Source organism: Cetorhinus maximus, chromosome 20 (assembly GCF_964194155.1).
Source record: "Cetorhinus maximus chromosome 20, sCetMax3.hap1.1, whole genome shotgun sequence".
Classification (NCBI taxonomy): domain Eukaryota; kingdom Metazoa; phylum Chordata; class Chondrichthyes; order Lamniformes; family Cetorhinidae; genus Cetorhinus; species Cetorhinus maximus.
In genome coordinates, this window is record NC_135898.1 from 15884524 (window position 1) to 15906219 (window position 21696).

The 21696-nt window shown below is 43.6% G+C and overlaps 1 protein-coding gene across 2 annotated transcripts in view; it reads left to right on the plus strand.

Moving 5' to 3' along the window:
* ido1 (indoleamine 2,3-dioxygenase 1) overlaps positions 1–21696 on the plus strand; it is a 53457-nt gene that overhangs the window by 28189 nt on the left and 3572 nt on the right. For both annotated transcript variants that reach the window (XM_078565625.1, XM_078565626.1), the window contains 4 exons: positions 1163–1262; positions 11227–11344; positions 11952–12003; positions 17620–17768. In XM_078565625.1, the coding sequence (XP_078421751.1) occupies positions 1163–1262; positions 11227–11344; positions 11952–12003; positions 17620–17768 (419 nt within the window). The remainder of the gene's footprint in view (positions 1–1162; positions 1263–11226; positions 11345–11951; positions 12004–17619; positions 17769–21696) is intronic.

A 21696-nucleotide genomic window follows, 5' to 3' on the forward strand; every position in this document is an offset into this window, starting at 1 on the left:
TATTCGAGCAGCAGCTGAGTTTCCAGGATGTACAGCTGGTATGGTCTGGAGAACACAGCTGAAGCATGCTGGCTTTTACTGGCATCCATTCTGCAAAGGCAAGCATAACCACAGCATGTATCAGCAATTTTGTGCAAAATAAATGCAAGGATTATCCTGTGGAGAATGAAAATGTTGATGCTGGATGCAATTGTGGTTGTTTTTCAAAGACTGGTTAATGGATATTTAGATGGAACCTTTAGAAGGAACACTCTATCCCTGCTGTGTTTAATCCCAGAGTTCTTGAGTTGATACTGCATGCTAAAATTATGTAAGTCCCCTGTAGCAGCAGCTATCTTTTTGACAGCCATGAAGGTTCACCCAAGAAAGCTTGAATATAAGATGACTATTTTTGAATTTATTTTTCTCCAATTTTCTTTTTTTGGGGCTCTTGTCACTGGAATGGTTCTCTAGTGCACCCCTTTTGAGATGTACAGTCTTGCTGCCTGATATCTAATGATTGTTTCCCTAGCATATGGCCCAGTCCACACCTTATGCTCATCCAGACACTGAAAACCAACTACCCTCTCTCATGATTACTGCTTTGGTAGCGGCTCTGTCAATCATTAAGCCCATCCTCTTTAGAACTCTGCCCCCTCTGTAGTTGCCCTTCGATTTCTCCACCCAGTTCCTTCATTTTTCCTGAAATAGAAATGGAAAATACTTGTTCTGTAGAAGGACCTACACTCATTATGTTTTCTCTTGTCAAATGCTAACTAACCTGAAAGGAATTATCTGCTTTTATTTCAGATTTCCAACTCTTGCCATTTTGCATTTTATGTTTTAATGTTTCCTGACTTAAAATCTTGCCTCATCTTTTCTTCTTGTATAAACCATTCTGAGTCATTCCTATATGTGCCCGATGTTAAATGTTATTTTGACTGTTATAACAATTGTGCAAATAATCTCTTCAAAGAAGTTCCATCCCAATTATGTTCAGTGTAAGTGCTCCGTTTCAAAAGTGTACAAAATTTAACAGGTCAAGACTGCAAGGATAAGACTTGCACATCTGAGTATGATAAACTGTAGATGGTTAAAAAATTGTGGCAGAGGAAGGTTTGATATTCGTAGCTTTTAAGGTGGTAGTTTGCACGGCCACTAGATGGTAATACATTTCTTCCAGAAATTTGGACATTATCATCACACTGCCAGGAGGAGACAGCGTCAAGGGATTCTTCCTGGTGACACTAGAGGTGGAACTGGCAGCTGTACAAGGCATCAAGGTACATCCAATAAAAGATAAAACACGTTCAAGCTTAAAGTAGTAAAAGTGCGATGCATAGTCCAAGATCATGCTGGAATTTTCTGATATTCCTTTAACTGTGTAAAATCTACTGGTGATTTAGTTTTTAAGTTTGTTATCCAGTAGTTATTTCCTAACTAGATACACACTAGCTTTCAAATGGCCAACATTGTGAAACAAACTGTTTGCGGTCCAACACTTAAGTTCAAACATATACAACTTTTGCTATGTTGAAGTTTACATCTGCTTCATTTCCAAACTGAGAGTAGTACATCTCATGCAATCTAGTGTAACCTGCCTGCCTTAATCGCCTCCCTCAGTGTCCTGACTGGTTTGTGGCTGCCAAGCCCCTGCAAAAGCGGTCCTTTGTTGTTGTTCATAAAGTGACAGTGTCTTACAGATAGCTATCCTCTTTTTTCTCACTGTCGAGGGATGCTGGGCCTTCAAAAAATCTCTCTTCATAGCAGCACTATTGAGATGAGGGAGTTCATTAGAACATAGGATATGGGAGCAGAATTCTACTCGGCCATTTAATAATATAATGGCTGAAGTTTTACATCACCTCGCTTGCTCTATCCCCATATTTCTTGATTCCCTCAGTGTCCAAAAAACTATTAATCTCAGGGTTCAGTACACATTAGCTAAGCATCTACAACCCTCTGGGGTAGAAAATTTCAAAGATTCACAACACTCTGAGTGAAGAAATTTCTCCTCAGTCCTAAATGGCCAACCCTTATCCTGAGACCTAGATCCCAGTTGTCGACTCCCCAGTCAGGGGAAACAGCTTCTCAGCCTCTACCATGTTAAACCCACTTCAAGTTTTATATATTTTTTATTCATGGGATGTCAGCATTGTTGACAAGGGCAGATCGATCCCTAATTGCCCTTGATAAGGTGGTGATGAGCCACCTTCTTAAACTGCTGAAGTCCATCTGGTGTATGTATATTCACAGTGCTGTTGAGGAGGGATTTCCAGGATTTTGATCCAGTGACAGTGAAGGAATGGCAATATAGTTCCAAGACAGGATGGTGTGGCATGGAGGGGGGCTTGTATGTCGTGGTGGTGTTCTGCTGCCCTTGTCCTTCTAGGTGATAGAGATTGTGGGCTTGAAAGGAGCTGTCGAAGGAGGCTTGGCGAGTTGCTGCAGTGCATTTTGTAGATGTTGCACACTGTTGCCACTTTGCGTCGATGGTGGAGGGAGTGAATGTTTAAGGTGCTGGATGAAAAGGATATCAAGCAGCCTGCTTCGTCCTGCATGGTGTCAAGCTTCTTGAAAGTTGTCGGAGCTGCACTCATCCAGAAAAGTGGAGAGTATTCCAATACATCCCTGACTTGTGCCTTGGTGGACAGGCTTAGGGGAAACAGGAGGTGGATTATTCGTTGCACAATTCCTAGCTTCTGACCTGCTCTTGTAGCCACTGTATATGGTTGGTCCAGTTCAGTTTCTGGTCAATGGTAACACCCAGGGTGTTGATAGAGGGGGACTCAATGATGGAAATGCTATTAAATGTCAAGGAGAGGCGATTAGATTTTGTATTGTTGGAGATGGTAATTGCTTGGCATTTGTGGGCACCAATATTAGCCTCAGCCAGAAGATTGTGCAGGTCTAGCTGCATAGGGACATGGACTGGTTCGGTGTCTGAGAATGGCACTGAAAATTGTGCAATCATCAGCGAACATCGTCGGAAGGAAGGTCATTGATGAAGCAACTGAAAATGGTTGGACTGAGGACACTACCCCAGGAAACTCCTGTCGGAATGTTGTGGAACTGAGATGATTGACCTGCAACAACCACAACTATCTTCCTTTGTGCTAGGTATGACTCCAACCAGTGGAGAGCTTTCCTCCACCCTGATTTCTCTTGACTTTAATTTTGCTCGAATGGCGCCTTGATGTCAAGGACAGTTACACTCATCTCACTATGCTGCCTCAATTTTATATAAAGCACTACATGTATTAAAGGCAAAAAGGAGCACCTCCTTTCACCTCTGCACCAAATTGCTACTTACTGAATTCTCAAATTCCCATCCTGTTTACCATGCACTTAATTAATATTGTGATCTGTTATTATGCTCTGTGCCTTAGATCAGCAGTATAGAAAATACAAGATAAAACTTCTGTCTCACATGAACATGAAAGCTTGTTGCCGTAAAGTTAGAATTACTTGGCTGTTGTCATGTATTAATTTTATTAGGTGCAGTTTGTACTGAGGTCATTTTTAGAGCTAATTAAACATTTGATGTGATTTTGTTTTGCTGTCCAGACTCTTGTTCATCTAGGGCACTGAATCCTAAAGCTTCTCTTTGCTGGGACAAATTAAATCTCTACTGAATTGAAGGCTATTGCCTTCAGTATTTATAAACATAATTATTTTCTTCAATTGATATTAATATGATAAGCATGATTCCCCTGTAATATTTCTCAATTACCATGAAGCTTGGAAATGAATTTTCACTAATACAGTGAACTATTGCCATGGAATCAAACTAGCTAACTTCTAAAAAGCATTTGATAAAATGTCGCACAATAGACTTGTGAGCAAAGTTATAGTTCATGAAATAAAATGGATGGTAGCTACAGCAATATGGATACGAAATTTGCTGAGTAAGAGGAAACAAAGTCCAAAGAAGAGTCATATTGCACTCGAAATATTAACTTCTGTTTCTCTCTCCACAAATGTTGCCAGACCTGCTGCATTTCTCAAGCACTTTCTATTTTTATTTCAGGAAACAGAGTAGTGGTTATGGTTGTTTTTCAGACTGAAGGAAGGTTTTTTCCTTTCTTCCAGCCTTAGGCAAGGTAAACACACTGTGCTGGGAGAGTTGAGTAGTTGATTACCTAACTGGTTGAAGCTAGTTTCTCCAGCTCCAGTTCACTTTACTTTAAACTCAAGGTTCTTTTGTGCAGCTAAGACAAACAAGTGTAGCTTTGGAACTGATTGCATACCTGGAAGTCTGGGAGTGGGATGTTGGGTGAGGAGATATTCCTTTCCTTTTGCTTTTTCTACCTTTTTTTACCATGTAGGAATTGGTTTTTACTCTACTGCAGGGAGAATAGCTAGTTGTTTGGTAAGTACCTGATAAGTAGTTAAGGTCTATTCCAGTCCTAAGGTTTTCCTAAGGTTTAAAATAGCACACGAGCTGGTTAATAAATAAGTGAATAATACAATTAAGTAATTAATTAAAATACATTAAAAATAGAAGAAAAGGTGATGTGTAAAGGCTACATGTAGCATTTGGGAGCTTCTGGACGCCAGTGTGATCCAGGGCAAACATGTCTGCAGTAAATGTTTGTGGCTCGAAGAGCTTTGGCTCAGAGTCATGAGGCTGCATTGTGATTGAGGCAACTTGGGGGTGCAAGGCCTGAGGCTACTTTGTGGGGGGTTTAACGGGCAAGGGCTACACTGCGGTTGATGCTAGTGCACAAGCATGTGCGGGGTGGGGGGTAGAAGGGAAGCAGCCACGCATTAGGGAAACCTTGTATAAAGCGACCATTCCTGCGTAGCTGAGGTAGTTCAGACACGGCCACATTCATATGCATGGAATCAGGCCTCTATCTTAATTGCCCACTCAAGCAAAGCAGAGGCATGAAATTGCCACCAAATGATCCTAAACTTTTCACTCCTTGGGCACAGACTGCAAGCTAATGAGTGTTTTAGTGGGCAGCAGAACAGTTGGACAACTGGGCACATTGTACAATCTCCTTGTGAAAGCTGGCCATGGAGCAGTCACTGGTGGAGGTGCTCACTGTTCGTTGTAATGTCATCATCCTGGTTTGGATTAGTCTCCCCCATGGTTCAAGCTAATAGTGCAGCCTTGCAGTGTGGGTTAGGAGAATGCCTGTACCTGAGCTGAGAACAGCAGACAGTCCAGTGGTTGAAGCTGCCGCCAATCAGGTCAGGTAGATTGAGGGTGGAGGTGGGTGGGGTTTCAGGCAGCCATGCAATGCACTAAACTCTGGCAATCCAAGTGGTGGCCAGCACTTTCCGGGATGTGTTAAGGGGCCTTTAGACTTAACCAAGAGAGCTTCTTAGAACACCCAAGCTAAGCCCCCCGTGCTCTTTCATCCTGCAGGAGGAGCACATCAGGAGAATGTAGCCTGGTGACCATGCATGCCTCATGCAGAGAGAGCAGAGACGAAGGAGAAGATAGCGATGGAGGTACCTGGCTGGACAGAGGGAGGCGCAGCACCCTCGGGAAGAAAGGGTGTCTGGGGCTCCTGCACACTATGTTGAAGAGACACAGTGAGCCGTTGCTGTTTGGCGCCTAGCTAGATCCAGGGTCTATAGATGCTGCCTTTCATTCCTGCAAATGACCTAGAACCAATGTCGCTGAAGACTGCGCATGTCTAGGGAACTGGTTGGTCACATCTGCCAGCTGCTGCAGGATTTGGCTCCACAGGGACATGGAGGGCACCCACTGCCTGTGGCTGTGAAAGTGACCGCAGCGTCCAATTTTTATGCCAGTGACTCCTTTCAGGGCTCCAAAGGTGACCTCTGTGGGACATCGAAAGCCTCCATCCACAAATGCATCCATGAGGCCACGGATGCCATCTTTGCAAAAGCACACAACTTTGTGCATTTTGCCTGGGACCAGGAAAGCCAGGATGCAAGAGCACTGGGATTTGTCCAGATCTAGGTCTGCCACAGATGCAGAGTGCCATTGACTACACTCATGTGGCACTCAGATCTCCGTCGCAACAAGCGGTCCACAATGTCAACCGCAAGGGCTTTCATTCACTGAATGTTCAGCTGGTGTGCGACCACTAGAAATGCATCCTGCATGTCTGCACGCAGCTCCCAGGGAGTGTCCACGCCTCCTGCAACCTTTGCAGTCTCGGATCCTTGACGTCTTCCAGGAGCCATAGGAGCTGCAGGGATGGCTCCTTGGGGTCAAGGGCTACTTGTAGAGAAGAACCATTGAAAAATTATGGTGCAGAAAAAGGCCATTCTTCCCACTGTTTCTGCGCCAGCCAACAGGAGAAAAAAGGAACTAGCTGCTCATTTTAATCCCACTTTCCAGCACCTGGTCCGTAGCCTTGCAGATTACAGCACTTCAGATGCAGATCCAGGTACCTTTTAAATGAGTTGAGCGTTTCAGCCTCAACCAATTTAGGCAGTGAATTCCAGACAGGCTGATGACACCCGTCCGGTGGCCTCAGACTGCAGCAGAGCGAAGGTATAACAAGGCTCATGCTGCAACTCACAGCTTGGTGGAGCAAACCATCAGGATGCGGAAAATGAGGTTCCAGTGCCTAGACTGGTCTGGTGGAGCCCTGCAATATAGTCCACAGAGGGTGCACACATAGTCGTCACCTGCCGCGCCCTTAAAAGGTGCTGAAAGCACACAGAGAGAATGATGGAACTCTGACGCCTGCCCATGACATTCTCGCAGCAATGACAAGCACCGCTGAGGTGCAGGCTTCACTAATGTGTCCAGTGAGCAAGATGCCAGACCACCACTTTGGTTCGAAGGTTGCACAAAGCACAGGGCACAGGCCCTGGATTGAGACATCTGCCTTTATCTTGTGCAGGAACCGAGGTTTCACATCTGAGTGACACGAACACTGTTGATCAGAACAAGGAGCTATAGGCAGGGAGACATTATTGGGAGTTTGTTTACAATAATGAACATCATGTACAAGTGATTAACACCAGTGGCCAGGCTGTGCAACTACATCTTCTTAACCTTCCTGATACTGCCACTACATCTTGACATACAAACATACAAATTAGGAGCAGCAGTAGGCCACAGTGTGACATCAAGGAGCCCTAGCAAACTGGAGTCAGTTGGAATTAGGGGGAAAACTCTCCACTGGTTGGAGTCATACCTAGCACAAAGGAAGATGGTTGTGATTGTTGGAGGTCAGTCATATCAACTCCAGGACATCACTGCAGGAGTTCCTCAGCGTAGTCCTCAGCCCAACCATCTTCAGCTGCTTCATCAATGACCTTCCTTCCATCAAAAGGTCAGAAGTGGAGATGTTCACTGATGATTGCGCCATGTTCAGCACCATTCGTGGTGACTCAAATACTGAAGCAGTCCGTGTCCAAATGCAGCAAGACCTGAACAATATCCAGGCTTGGGCTGTCAAGTGGCAAATAACATTCATGCCACACAAGTGCCATGCAATGACCATCTCCAACAAGAGAGAATCTAACCATTGCCCCTTGATGTTCAATGGCATTACCATCACTGAGTCCCCCACTATCAACATCCTGGGGGTTATCATTGACCAGAAACTGGGCTAGTCATATAAATACTGTGGCTGCAAGAGCAGGGTAGAGGCTAGGAATCCTGTGATAAGTAACTCACCTCCCAACTCCCCAAAGCCTGTCCGTCATCTACAAGGCACAAGTCAGGAGTGTGATGGAATATTCCCCACTTGCCTGGATGAGTGCAGCTCCCAGAACACTCAAGAAGCTTGACACCGTCCAGGACAAAGCAGCCCACTTGATTGGCACCACATCCACAAACATTCACTCCTTCCACCATCGGTGCACAGTAGCAGCAGTGTGTACCATCTACAAGATGCACTGCAGGAATTCACCAAGGCTCCTTCGACAGCACCTTCCAAACCCACAACCACTACCAATCTAGAAGGACAAGGGCAGCAGATAGATGGGAACACCACCACCTGGAAGCTCCTCTCCAAGTCCCTCACCATCCTGACTTGGAAATATATTGCCGTTCCTTCACTGTTGCTGAGTCAAAATCCTGGAACTCCCTTCCTAACAGCAGTGTGGGTGTACCTACACCACATGGACTGCAGCGGTTCAAGAAGGCAGGTCACCACCACCTTATCAAGGGCAATTAGGAATGGACAATAAATGCTGGCCCAGCCAGCGAAGCCCACATCCCGTGAATGAATTTTTTAAAAAGTTGGCCCATCGAGCCCGCTCTGCCATTCAGTAAGATCATGGCTGATCTGAATGCAACTTCAACCCCACGTTCCTGCCTGCCCCCGATAACCTTTCACCCCCCTGTTAATCAAGAATCTATCTAGCTCTACCTTAAAAATATTAGAAGGCTGCTTCCACCGCCTTTTGACGAAGAGAGTTCCAAACACTCACAACCCTCAGTGACGCCTAGTTCTAGATTCTGCCACAACAGGAAACATCCTCTCCACACCCTGTCAAGACCCCTCAGGATCTTAAAGGTTTCAAAACGCTTCTAAATTCCAGTGTGTCAGTGTCTTGAGGCAGGACACAACATTCACAGCATGGTTGGCTGAAGAATGTTGCACTGCTGGATCCTCACTCGGTAGAGCACCGCCGACTTCACCGTCAGCACAGGAACAGTCCACATCTTCGCTGGCCAGCTGGATGGCTCTCTTTTCTAAGTCCATGAGGACCTTGATTTCAAGCATTCCTCCACCAGTCTGCGGCCTCTCCCTCTTATTGTGTGCCAGCTTGTCCTGCATGAATACCGATGGGGAGTGTGTAAGCGGGAAGCCTACCCGGCCAGATGATAAGTATGCCTGGCATGTGTGGGTGCTGAGTGATCCCATGGATGGGATGAGGACAATGAACGTATGTGTGAGAGAGTGAATAGTGATGTCCCTCGAACGGGCAGTGAGAGAGATCCCTGTGGATTTATGATGGGTTTGTGATTGTGAGAGTTGAGAGTGATGAGAAGGGTGACTTACCCTGACGGAACGGAGATCATCATTCATCCTCTTGTGGCACCGGGTGGCTGTCCTCTTTTACAGGATATTGGCACTCACCACCACTGCCACCAGCTCCCAAGCCAGATTGGTGATGTTGCTGACCCACCTGTGGCCAGAGTGGGGGTAGAGGACATTACAGCTGGCCTCTGCTGCGTCCAAAAGGCGCTTGAAGGATGCATCATTAAACATGGGAGGACTTCAGTCTTCTTGCCTTTCAGGGCCATGTCTTCTTTGCAGAAGTCCTTGTCTGGAAGCACTGAGACATGTTCACATGGCTGCACTGTAAAAATGTTGTCTGACATGAGGAAGCGGCGAGGTGATGGCATGGCAGGCGAATGAGAGCCCACCCGCCATTGAAATGGCGTGTTTCCCAGAAATGCATTATTAATGATGTGGGATTGAGACAATACGGTGTGAAAAGCTGCCATTGCAGTCGGTGGGTAAAACGTTCTTTTTCCCACCTGCTACTGTACTTCTGGGACAATTCTGCCCAATATGTCATCACGTGTTGAACTGGAAGTTTGTTAATATTAATAAGTTTTTGATTTTTCATACACTAAACTACCCAATTCACAATTACCATGACATCCATAAAACATAAAACCCAGCAAAATTACTTTTTCTAAGTATGCAGGGAGGGAGGGAAGTCTTCCATTTACACAGTACCTTTCACAAACGCTTCATGTCCTCAAAGTACTTTACAGCCAATTAAGTGCTTTTGAAATGTCGTCACTGTTGTAATGTAGGAAACACAGCAGTCAATTTGCACACAGCAAATTCCCATAAACAGCAATGTAATAATGAGCAGATAATCTTTTTTAGTTATGTCGATTGAGGGTTAAATATTAGCTAGCACACCACAGATAATTCTTCTTTTAAAAAAGTGTGTTACGGACAGAGAGAGATGGTGGGATAACTTTCCCCTTTTTCCTGACCTCTCGGTTGTCCACAACAAGATGCGGGGATCTTAGACTTGGATTTAGAGGGAGTGCTTTAAACACTTGAGTGTTGTGATTTTCGATAATAAACATGGAGCAGGCTTTCATATATGTTTAAATCAGAAGAAAAGATCATGTTTATTCACAGAACACCCTGAAGTGTAAACACAACAAATACACTCATTCCCTCACACACACACACACACACACACACAAGAAAAGATAGATTCTAGAGAATGAAGTGTGCAGCTAGATTATCAACAGAACAACAAGAAGCAAACAATGTGGTTAAATAGTTCTTTGGGATACACACGTTGCAGGCCTGGATGGGTTCTTTGGAGATGAAGGGAAGTTGGAACTCTCTGGATTTCCAGAAAAGATTATGGTCTAATTTATGTAGAGGCAAATCTTTGCAGGTGAAAATAAATCAGTCCATCTCACACACTGCATGGTTGACTAGTTGTTAGGCAGAGTTCTATTCTTTTGGCTGGAGAAATTGTCCTGCTTGTCCTGTTGGTTTCCAGACTGACTGGTTCCCCCTGGTTCCTGGAGTAATAAGATTTATTATCTGTAACTAGTTTTGGTCAAATGATCAATATGCCTATTGTCCACCCAGAATGATATAGTCTAGAGCCAATGCAATACAATGGAGAACAGATGGTGGTCTTTCACACCTACTTACAAGTTGACTGATTTTTTTTTTTATATAGCTCTCATTGTTAAATTTCGAGCTTGCAGACAATAAATGTAGGAGTCCATAGATTTTGAGTTTTGGGTCAGCCCACAAACAATCAAAGGTCTGAATTCCACAGATCATTTTCGCCTTGGTGTGTCCATTCAAGGGAGGGCACCCCACCCACGGTTATTGACATTTAAGAACTTTCTGGAAGCATGTTCAGACATGAGTTAATCCTTTGTTCAGAAATCACAGATGGTCACACAACCCTCTGCAGCCATCTTGGGTCAAGTAAATTGTCCATTATGCCATGTTGTTCTTTTATTTTAAAAGTAAAAAATATCCATCACCTCCCTATGCTAGCGGTTATATGACGTGAGCATAGTAAGAGTGCCATGGGATCTTTTAATTCCACCTGAATTTGAGGTCTCATCTAAAAGACAGCACCTCCAGTTCTGAGTAGTACTCCCTCAGTACTGCGCTGAAATGTCAGCTTTTGATTTTTGTGTTGAAGTTCTGGATTGGGATTTGAACCCACAACCTTCTGACTCAGGTGAGAGTGCTACTAACTGAGCCACAGTTGACATCATTCAAGAAGAACTTCATGATATCAAAACATATGTTTATTTGAATTGATATGTTACATTATCATCCTCCCCAGGCTATTTCCATTGCAACTGAAGCAATATTGAACCGTGATGATGATTCAATTAAAAATGCTTTGCAAGATATGACTAAATCAATTAGGAAGATGAATCATTCTCTCAAGAAGATGGATGGTAAGTTCAGACACATTGGCTTACCTGTTTATCCGAACGTAATGCTGACCGATCAATTTACCATTGGTTGTTTAAATGCCTGAAATAGCATCACCATTTAAACTATATTGATATTCTATTATAATTTGTAGAAAAGCAATGGCTATTGAAAAGATGAAAAGGACGACGGAAGCACTTCTGACAGATAAGGCTATTGAAGAGTATGAAAGATCATAAGGAGGGTTCCTTTGACCTTTGAGATTTCCCATGTATAGAAGGATTCAATTAAGAAAAAGACTTACAAGGTTTTAGTCTGCATGTTGCATAATGGATATCAGAATTTTCAGAACTAGTACTTACTGTAATGAGGTTTTAGTTCAGTTCTGCATACCTGCCACTCTAAACTGTGCCACTCAGTTCAGATGATGGTTAATAACTCTTCAGTTTTAATGCTAGGATGTAACAAAACTTCAGTGAACTTAAATTCAAATTGGATGCCAAACTTTAGCCGGACTTAAGTCTAAAGCCCAGCTACTTGCTATATGAATATTATTCCATGGATGAAGCCATTTGGTCTCTAGTTCACGTCATCACATCAAACCTGATTTTCTGTCTCTTTTCTCCTTAGAGCATGTGGATCCTGACACTTTTTATGGAATAATTCGACTCTTTCTTTCTGGGTACGTATTAACTTTTAAAGCACTGTGCCTGATTTCCAATAAGTATAATCACATAGCAATTGCAACACACCAGCAGCTTGTTTAGCTCAACATGTTCACATTGATGCTGATTCTTTACATAAGCAGTAGATGGGGAAATGATGGAATAATGGTAATGTTACTGAACAATTAATCTACCAGTAATCTGAACTAATACTCTGGGGACATGCATTCCACCATGGCAGCTGATGGAATTTAAACTCAATCAATAAATCTGGAATATTGAGCTAGTCTCAGTAATGGTGACCATGAAACTATCATTGATTGTCGTAAAGACCCATCTCGTTCACTGATGTCCCTTTAGGGGAGGAAATCTGCCGTCCTTACCCGAGCCTGACCTACATGTGTCTCTGGACCCACAATAATGTGGTTGACTCTTAGCTGTCCTCTGAAATGTTCAGTTCAAGGGCAGTTAGGACGGGCAACAAATGCTGACTTTGCTAACATCCCATGAAAGAATACAAAAAAAAAGTAGTCCTAATGTCATGTGCCTCCTATGTTCCTAGATTAACTTTTTCTTCGACTGCCTGTCTAATTTATTCTTAAATGCTGACGTGGTTTCTGCTTCCATCATAAACTGAAGTGGAAGTGCATTTCACAGTCTCACAACACGCCACGTAAAAATAATTTTCCTGCTCTCTGGCATACATCTCTTACATTTAATCCCGTAGCTACATCTGATCATTCTAAAACCGTTAATCAATGAGAACAGTTTTGTTCTATCCACTCTGTCCTATCCCTTCATAATTTTAAACATTGCTACAGTTACTTAATCTGGTTCTGGTGAAAGATCATCGACCTGAAATGTTAATACTGTTCCAGATATCACCTGATGTGCTGAGTAGTTCCAGCATTCCTGTCTTTATTTCCAGCATCTGCCATATTTTAAAAAAATTCTTTCATGGGATGTGGGCGTAGCTGCCTAGGCCAACATTTATTGCCCATCCCTAATTGCCCTTGTTCACAGGGCATTTAAGAGCCAACCACATTGCTGTGGGTCTGGAGTCACATGTAGGTGAGTAAGGACGACAGATTTCCTTCCCTAAAGGACGTTAGTGAACCAGATGGGTTTTTGCAACAATTGGCAATGGTTTCGTGGTCATCATCAGACTTATAATACCAGATTTTTATTGTATTTAAATTTCACCATCTGCTATGGTGGAATTCGAACCTGGGTCCCCAGAGCATTACCCTAGGTCTCTGGAATATTAATCCAGTGACAATACCACTACACCACTGCCTCCCCAAGCTCATGTCTACCGAAAGCAAGCCCCATTCTTCAAGTCTTTTTTCATATTTTTATTTCCTCATGTTAAGCAGTATCCTTTCGAATCTGTGTTGTAACCTCTCAAATGCTCCAACATCCTGCCAATAATGTGCATCACAAAACTCCAGCCATGGCGAGAGGAACAGACGTAGACCTTTCAGCATCTCAAGCTTGTTTCATCATTCAGTTAGATCATGGCTGATCCTTACCTTAATATCTATTTGCCTGCCTTTGTTCCATATCTCTTAACATCCTTGGCTAAGCAAAAAAATATATTGATCTTAGTCTTAAAAACTCCAATTGGTCCAGGAACCAAAGTCTTTTTGGGGGAGTGAGTTCCAGATAGCCATAAACCTCTGTGCTAAAATTTGCTTCCTGATTTCATCATGAACTGAAGTGGAAGTGCATTTCACAGTCTCACAACACCCCATGTAAAAATAGTGGAAAAATAGTTTCTCTATATCGACCTTATCATATACATGAATCATTCTTAATACTGTACTTTGATTGGATCACCCTTCAACTGCTAAACGTAAGAGAATAAAAGCTTTGTTTCTGCAACCTGTCCACAGTTTAAACCTTTAAGCCATCGTGTAATTCTAGTGATTCCTCAGTCACTTGCCACCCCACCCCATTGCATGCAATCACTGGCCTGATAACCATCCCCCATCTCTGCCCTGCATCTATCTCTAACCTCATGGGTTTATCCCCAACCTTGCAAACCACACCGTACCCACCTTAACTCATTCTCTCTAGCCTGAGGGGCTAGAAATTCACCTGCTCCTGGGTTGGGGCCTCTTTTGCAGTGTTACGTCCCAACAGGGAGCCAAGCTTATCGATCAGATATCTGGGTGGGGATCCTGTTTGAAAAAAAAAGACTGCTGCATTCAGAGAAATTTGGGGTTTCTAACCAGAACTCTCTCCTCCAAATCTGGCACCAGATTCAAACTGATGTCGAAAAAGGGGAAATCCATGCACAGAGATCATTGGATCTTTGTGGGCTGCTTTCTTAGAAGTCGGCTGTCACTTCGCCACTGACTGTGAAAGCCAGTCTGTAAAAAACAATTATATTAGTTTTGCATAGTTTGATAGGGTTAGGGTTTGGTTCAACATCCCTTGCAAGTATTTTTCATATTCCCTTATTTGCCTTGTATCCCTTTGTTTCTTTTTATTAGCATTCCCACACTGCTGAATTTGCCTTGAATTTGTCTTAAGATTTTAAATCAAGTTGCCTTAATATCTGAACTTGTGTTTGCAATAGCTCTGGCCATAGAACCTAGATTCTATCTAAGAAGTTGTCATTAGTTGAAGCAACTAGAATGCAAGACGGGAAACAGTAATCTGCTGAATCGACATCATTTGGGAAACTGAACATCATGACTGTTCTTACATCCTAATTTATAGCAAGCAGTTTAACAACTTAATAAAACGGTACATTCATGGATAAATTGTTTCCCAGCACTTGAGCAGAACTTAAGTTTTATGTTCCAATAACAATTTGGGTCTTGTGGATACACAAAAGATTTAAAGCAAAGTGTTATAATAATTAGACTGCTTTCTGGAATAATTGTAGACAAGCTCACTACTGAGCAGGATGATGCTGTATTAATTCTCTCCTCTCTTGTCTTCTGGTTCACAGATTTTTCTGCTGCAATACTTAAAATAACAAAAATATAACCCCTGCAACTTCACAGCCAAAACTGGTCAAGATCCATGATCCACAATAGATCCCAACATGATTTTAATGTACATCAATTGCTGTATAATTACATGTTCTTACCTAGGTATCTTCACAGCTTTCCTCCCACAGCCTCTACACCGAGCGATTTCTCACCCTAGGTGATTTCAACCTCCATCCAAATTCGTCAAGCATTTTCTCCTATTAGTTCACTGGTCTTCTATCCTCCCTTAATCTCCCCCTCTACATAAACTCTCCAACCCATACTCATGGCCAACCCTTGCCATTTCATGTGGCCTAACTGCTACTCGCATCATATAAATCATCGTTAAGGCCATTTCTGAAATATTGCTTGTACTTCTCTCCACCCACATCCCCTTCTTCCTTGTGTCCAACATCTGTTTCAAAATCTTAACCATCTAGCATTTGGTCCTCCTTTCACAACAGCTCTGCAGCTACCAATTTGCTCAACCGCACCCTCACATCCACCTTAGATGTCCTAAACCCCGTTAAAACTATTATTCTCTTTTACCCTGGACATTCCTCCAGTAAAGCCCTCATTTCCACTTCTTGAAATCCAAGGGACAGAGACTTGAATTGATATGGTGGACAACTGGTATAGCCATTCACCAGAGTGATAACCTATGCATCAACCGTTCTTCTGCACATGTGCATTGGTATGTGCTCAATACTGTCCCACCCTGCCTGCCCATCCCACTCTTCCCAACTAGAGCTGCACATACCCATCTTGTTTGCAGCTGTGCAATTGCCTAGCTGCCAGACCTGCAGCCTGGAACTCGGGATGGGAGTGGGAGAAGGCCCCGGTGCTGAATCAGTTGTGGGGAAGTGGGGTAGGGTGAAGGGAGGCCTTGAACAGGGGGAAGGGAAAAGCCTGTAACTTGTGGGGGGTATGGTGGGTGAGGAAAGAGAGAAAGGCCTGCAAGGGGGAAACAAAGCAAGGGAAGGGCTGGAATTCACAAAATGGTTGATTTGCACAACAGGACTATTTTGTTAAAGCCAGAACACAAAGGTATAGGTACTCTTATCAATTCAAGAAGCATCTCCATTTTTTCTAAATCATAGGCCCAGATCTTCTGGTCCCCAGGTTGTCAGAGATCGGATATACCCCACAATATGCACTTCGGGACCCTGGGAAGTCTGGATGCAGTGACTCCGTGGAAATTGCCCGGGAAATTTGAACTTCAAATGGGCAATTCCCCCGCTCTCTGGGGCCCTCCAACAAAGTCTCTGTCTCTAAATTAGAGTCAGAGACTTTGGTAAGTAAGTTGGAACTGCCCGGAGTAGTTTCTCAGGAAATGTTAGACAGAAAAATCCTTGTCTAACTCCTAACAATACAACTGACCACCTCGACCTCCCAATCCCCCCACTCCTCCTGACCCCACGACTTCCCCCTCCAACTCGACCTGACTATCCCCCACCAGCTGACAAGCCCACTGACCCCCTGACTTGACCTGACTAACCCACGACCCACCTTATCCACTCACCCACCTACCCACTTCACCTGCACTGGCCACCTGCCATCCTGCCCACTTACACACCTACACACTCACTCATACACCCATTCACTAACACACTGAGAAGCCTGGGGATCTTTAAACACTTACCAGAATAAGGTTGCTAGTGCCGTAAAAAGGAGGCTTGGCTCCTGTGCATATTTTCTTCTCTGCTCTTTACGAGAATTCCTGCACTGAGGAAGTTCTTCAGGATCGTGGATCGGAAGTCAAAGCCTTTTCAATGTTTGCAGCTAAGTGGGTAGTTTTCTGTCTGATCAGTGTCAGACACAGGGGTTCTGGCTCTGATCAGAAGTTTTGGGCCAATTTATTAGTTGGTTCCAAAAAATCTAAGGAATAAACACACTTGAATACTATCAAGGTGTATCAGTCCTTCTCCATAGCGATGAGCCTGAAGACTATTTGGGACTTTGCATGCGCTCTCAGTCGGTTACGTGCCAAGACCTCATAAAGCTGACTCCAAGCTGGGGACTGCTCGCTGCCTGTGCCAGGTGGTGGGTGCATGCGCTGGTGTGGGGTGAACCAGTGAGGAGAATATGGTGGGTAGTACCAAGCCAGTGGATATGCAACATTGCTTGACAGAGTTACAGTTACAGCAGAAGGCTGTAAAACAGACTTTCTGTTGCCTGATTTGGCAGTTGTTTTATAACCAACACAGGCCTTCACAGATGTGTAACAGTAACATTTCCCAACTATGCAGTTCCAGAAGTCAAGGGGCGAAGTGGAGAGAGTTGGCAAGTCCCTGTCTTTTGTTTTGTTATTCATGGACAGCTTTGTTATTCATGGACAGCTAAGAAAGACACTGATGACCTGGAGAGGTCAGAACAATCTTTTGGGGGATGGAGAAAGCAGGACTCAATATTTCACTAAAATCCAATATTTCTTCCAGAAGTTGAATATATTGTATAAACTGCTTGAGCTTTGAGAAAAGATATCACAGAGTAAGCCTGATATTTTTTAAAAATTGAATCACAAATACGTTCCTTGCACTCCAAGTATCATCTTCGTAGCCCCAGTTCAAAACGGATGACTCACCGTGTCAAATGAGTGTACTGAAGTTTTACATGAAACGTGCCGTGATTCGTGTCACTTTTTTGCAGATGGATGGATAACCCAGCCTTACCCGAAGGTTTGTTATATGAAGGAGTGTGGGATGAACCTAGGCACTTCTCGGGTGGAAGTGCCGCACAAAGTTCCACTCTGCAATCCATTGATGAATTTTTGGGAATAAGTCACAATGAGGAAAGTGGTAAGCACGGTCCACTGCTTCATTTGAGCATGTATCCACAGGACACACAAAAACACTTGGGCTCTCAAATGAAATGGGTTTGAGTGTGTATAACGTTTAATGAATTGGTCTGGAATTCCTTACTCCGCTATGTTAGCTTAGGTGTCAATAAAATTACTTTAAATGTGTTAATTCTGCTGCTGAAATATAGGAGAGAGGAACTTCAGACCAATTCTTTAAACATTTATGTGCAAGAATTTCAGAGTCATGGCTTTTTCATGATGACATCAAGAAATGGAAGTCCTTAAGACAGGCAAAGGCCATCAGACACAGACAGATGGGTGACACCATTGGCACTACCAACCTACTACTTAAACAGGTAATCTACTGAACGAATCAAAAAGATTTCTAAAATAAACTGCAGCCAATTTATGAAAAGTATACATTATATTTACTTAAAACATTGCGGTTAGCGTACTTTATTTTCAGAGGCTACCTCAAAGGCAGCATGACATTCCTCCACAATCCAGCTGATGAAACAACTTTGCTTTGAAAGAGGTCATCTATGAGTATTTGTTACTTATTGTTACCAATAGGGGAAGAAAGATAAACTGAAACCCCAACTCTCTTCCCTTACTGTCTGCTATCAGTGTTTTTTCTTTTGGAAATGTAGATGTGTGTTTCTAAGCCCCATTTAGCATATGGTCAATTTAAAGAACCAACAGCAGACTTTCATGGGCTTAAATAGAGAGAGTCATTTATTCACATTTCGAAAGCCTAGATGCTATGTCAATCACTCCCAGACACACAAGAAAGACGCAGTTAAAGAAAATTGTATACTTTTACAAGTGTAAACCAAAAGAATAGTTCATAATTCACATGTTGGGTTGCTGGAAGAAGAACAGTCACTGTGGGCCCAATAAAGAAAGGAGTCTATTTCCACTCTTGAATTTTGTTCAGATGGGTTCAAATAGCTGAAGTCGGATATCAGGATTATTGCAGGATTCCCTCAAAGAGATCAATGTTCCGCAGGGCACAGTGGTTTTTGCACCAGGAGGTCTAATTTCTTTCCAGATGGACTTTGAGTTTTGGAATGAGGCTGGGAGGCTCTTTTAAGATGTACAGCCTCCAGATTCTTAAAGGCAAAGATTTTTGCTGCAGTTGCTGTCTCTTTTGGTGTTATCTGCAGAATGCCCAGATCTTTCTAGGTCTTTAGATTAAAAACTTATTATTTCCAGCTGGATTCAGTTACATGACCAATATTGGTCGTGTCCACCCACAATGGCTTAGCTGAAAGCCATTGCTATACAATGGGGATAATGGATGGGTCTTTCACACTTACTGAGGATGAAATGGTTTCTACCGTTTTACTCACCCACCTACCCATCCTACCACCCTACCCATCCACTCATTCATCCACTCACCCATTCACTAAAATTCATCCATCACCCATTCACTAACACTCACACTGGACATTTAAACTACCTTAAGGCAGCTAGTGCCATATTAGGGCTCCACATTGGAGACATGGAGTGCGGACTTGTGTTTTGGATAAAGCCACAAACAATAGCAACTGTAAATTCCATGGACAGTATTCGTCTTGAGGTGTCCTTTCCAGGGTGAGGCCTCCAACCTGTGTGATGCAATTAGGAACTTTCCAGAACCTTGAAATAAGTCTATATTGAAGTTGCAAAGGTCATCTGACCCTTAGTAGCCATCTTAACAGCTCATCAATGTGCATTTTAAATCAAAGGCAGTTCTAGAAACTTCCATATGAACAGAGTCCACACTTAAAGTTATGAATGTGACATGCCTCTACTGGGTTTAACACCTATCCTATTCCTAACACCTCTAAGATTACAACTGAGAGACAACATTGGTCAAAAAAATGAATTAACTAGACAGATTTGCATCAACAAAAATGTACCAAGAGAATACTGAGGAGGGCACTAGAAAAATTGAAAGTCATCTCCTGCCTCAAACTGTTACTGTCAATTAACGTGATTTCTGTTGTCACTTCGTTTCTATTGATAGGGAACCTATTTTTTAAATTTTAGCTGCTATGTCTTTAGAAATGTTAGCAGTAAGGTTTACTGCTGTGAATCTGTTAAGTACTGTCTTTATCTAACCGACAGGTTTGACTCAACTTCATAGCATCATCACATTCAGCAAGCCAACAATACTTTTTAGCTGGAATCCATACGAAGAAGCATAAAACCCTGATTTCACAATACTAAGTAAACAACTGTAATCAAATTAAACATAATGCACTTACAGGCAGATTGAATTCATATAATGAAAGTGATTTGTTGACTGCAAAATAGCATTTACAAGCGTTGCCTTATGCAGCTTATATGTAAAATCTGCTCAACCGTAGTTGCCTTTTTAGAAAATTATAATTAAAATTAAAGCAAACTACTGTGGATGCTGGAAATCTGAAATAAAAACAGAAATGCTGGAAAATATCAGCAATCTGGCAGCATCCATGAAGAGAGAAATAGAGGCCCAAAAATTTCAATCAAGGTGATCTCTGTGTCCAATGCTGATCGGACAGAAATCTTCCCACTTACCTGCAAAGGCTCTGACTTCCGATCCACAATACAGAAGAATTCCCTCAGTTCAGGAATCAGCACAGAAGCCACTACCCACCTTTTATGGTACTAGTTGCCTTAAGGTAGTTTGAATGTCCAGTGTGAGTGTTAGTGAATGGGTGATGGATGAATTTTAGTGAATGGGTGAGTGGATGAATGAGTGGATGGGTAGGGTGGTAGGATGGGTAGGTGGGTAAGTAGATAAGGTGGCAGGTAGGTGAGGTGGTAGGTCAGTGAGGTAGTAGGGAGGGGGATGGGTAGAGTGGCAGGTGGGGGGAGGTGGTAGGGTGGCAGGTGGGTAGAATAGCAGGTGGGTGAGGCGGTAATAGGTCAGTAGGCTGACAGGGTGAAAAGTAGCTAGGGTGGCAGGGTTGGAGGTGGGTAGGTGGCAAGTGGGTCAGTGGGTAGTCAGGCCGGGTGGGGTTATCAGGTTAGGGGCTCGTCAGATCGTACAGGGAGAAATCAGATGATTGGGAGCAGAATCACAGTGTCGGGGCTTAGTCAGGTGGTGGGGGCTGGTCAGGTCGGGTTGGTTGGGGAAGAGTTGGGTGGCAGTGGCTAATCAGGTTGGGTCGGAGAGAATCAAGGGGTTGAGGAAGAGTCGGGTGATTGGATTAATCAGGATGGGTCATGGGGATGTTGGGGAGTCAGGGTGGGTAGTCAGTTGGTGAGGGCTAATCAAGTCAGGTCACGGGGGGAGTCAGGGTGGGGAGGAGGGTTATGGAGGCCAGTTGGTTCAGGTCGGCGGGGAGTCAGGGTGGGCAGGGGCAGTCACATGGTGGCGGCTAGTCAGATTGGCTCAGAGGAGTCAGGGGAGAGTCGGGTATGGGAGCTAGTCAGGTGATATGGGCTAGTCAGGTCAGGTCAAGGTGGAGTCTGGAATAAGGGGGTAGTCAGGTAGTCAGGCAATCGAGGGGGTGGTTGAAGGGTTGCGGGGGGGTGGGGGCGCGTCGACGAGGGGCCTAAGGGGGTCAGTTGTGCAGTTACCCAGGTCCTGTGTACCATTTTATAGTTACCCAGTTAGACTAGGATTTTTCTGTCTAACATGTCTTGGGTAACTATCCAGTAATAAGTCTGAACTGTCTAAAGTCACCGACTCTAACTCAGATTTGGAGACTTTGTCAGAGAGTCCTGGGGAACAGAGGAATTGCCCATCGGAATTTCAAACTTCCTGGGCTATTCCCACGGAGTCAATGCATCAGGACTTTCTAGGGATCTTGTCGTGCATCTTGGCTCGTATGCCTGGCCTCTGATGATCTGGAGACTAAAAGGTCTGAGCCAGAGTTAACGTTTCAAATCCAATATGACTCTTCTTCGGAACTGGACTCCGAACGTTAACTCTATTTTTCTCTCCTCTC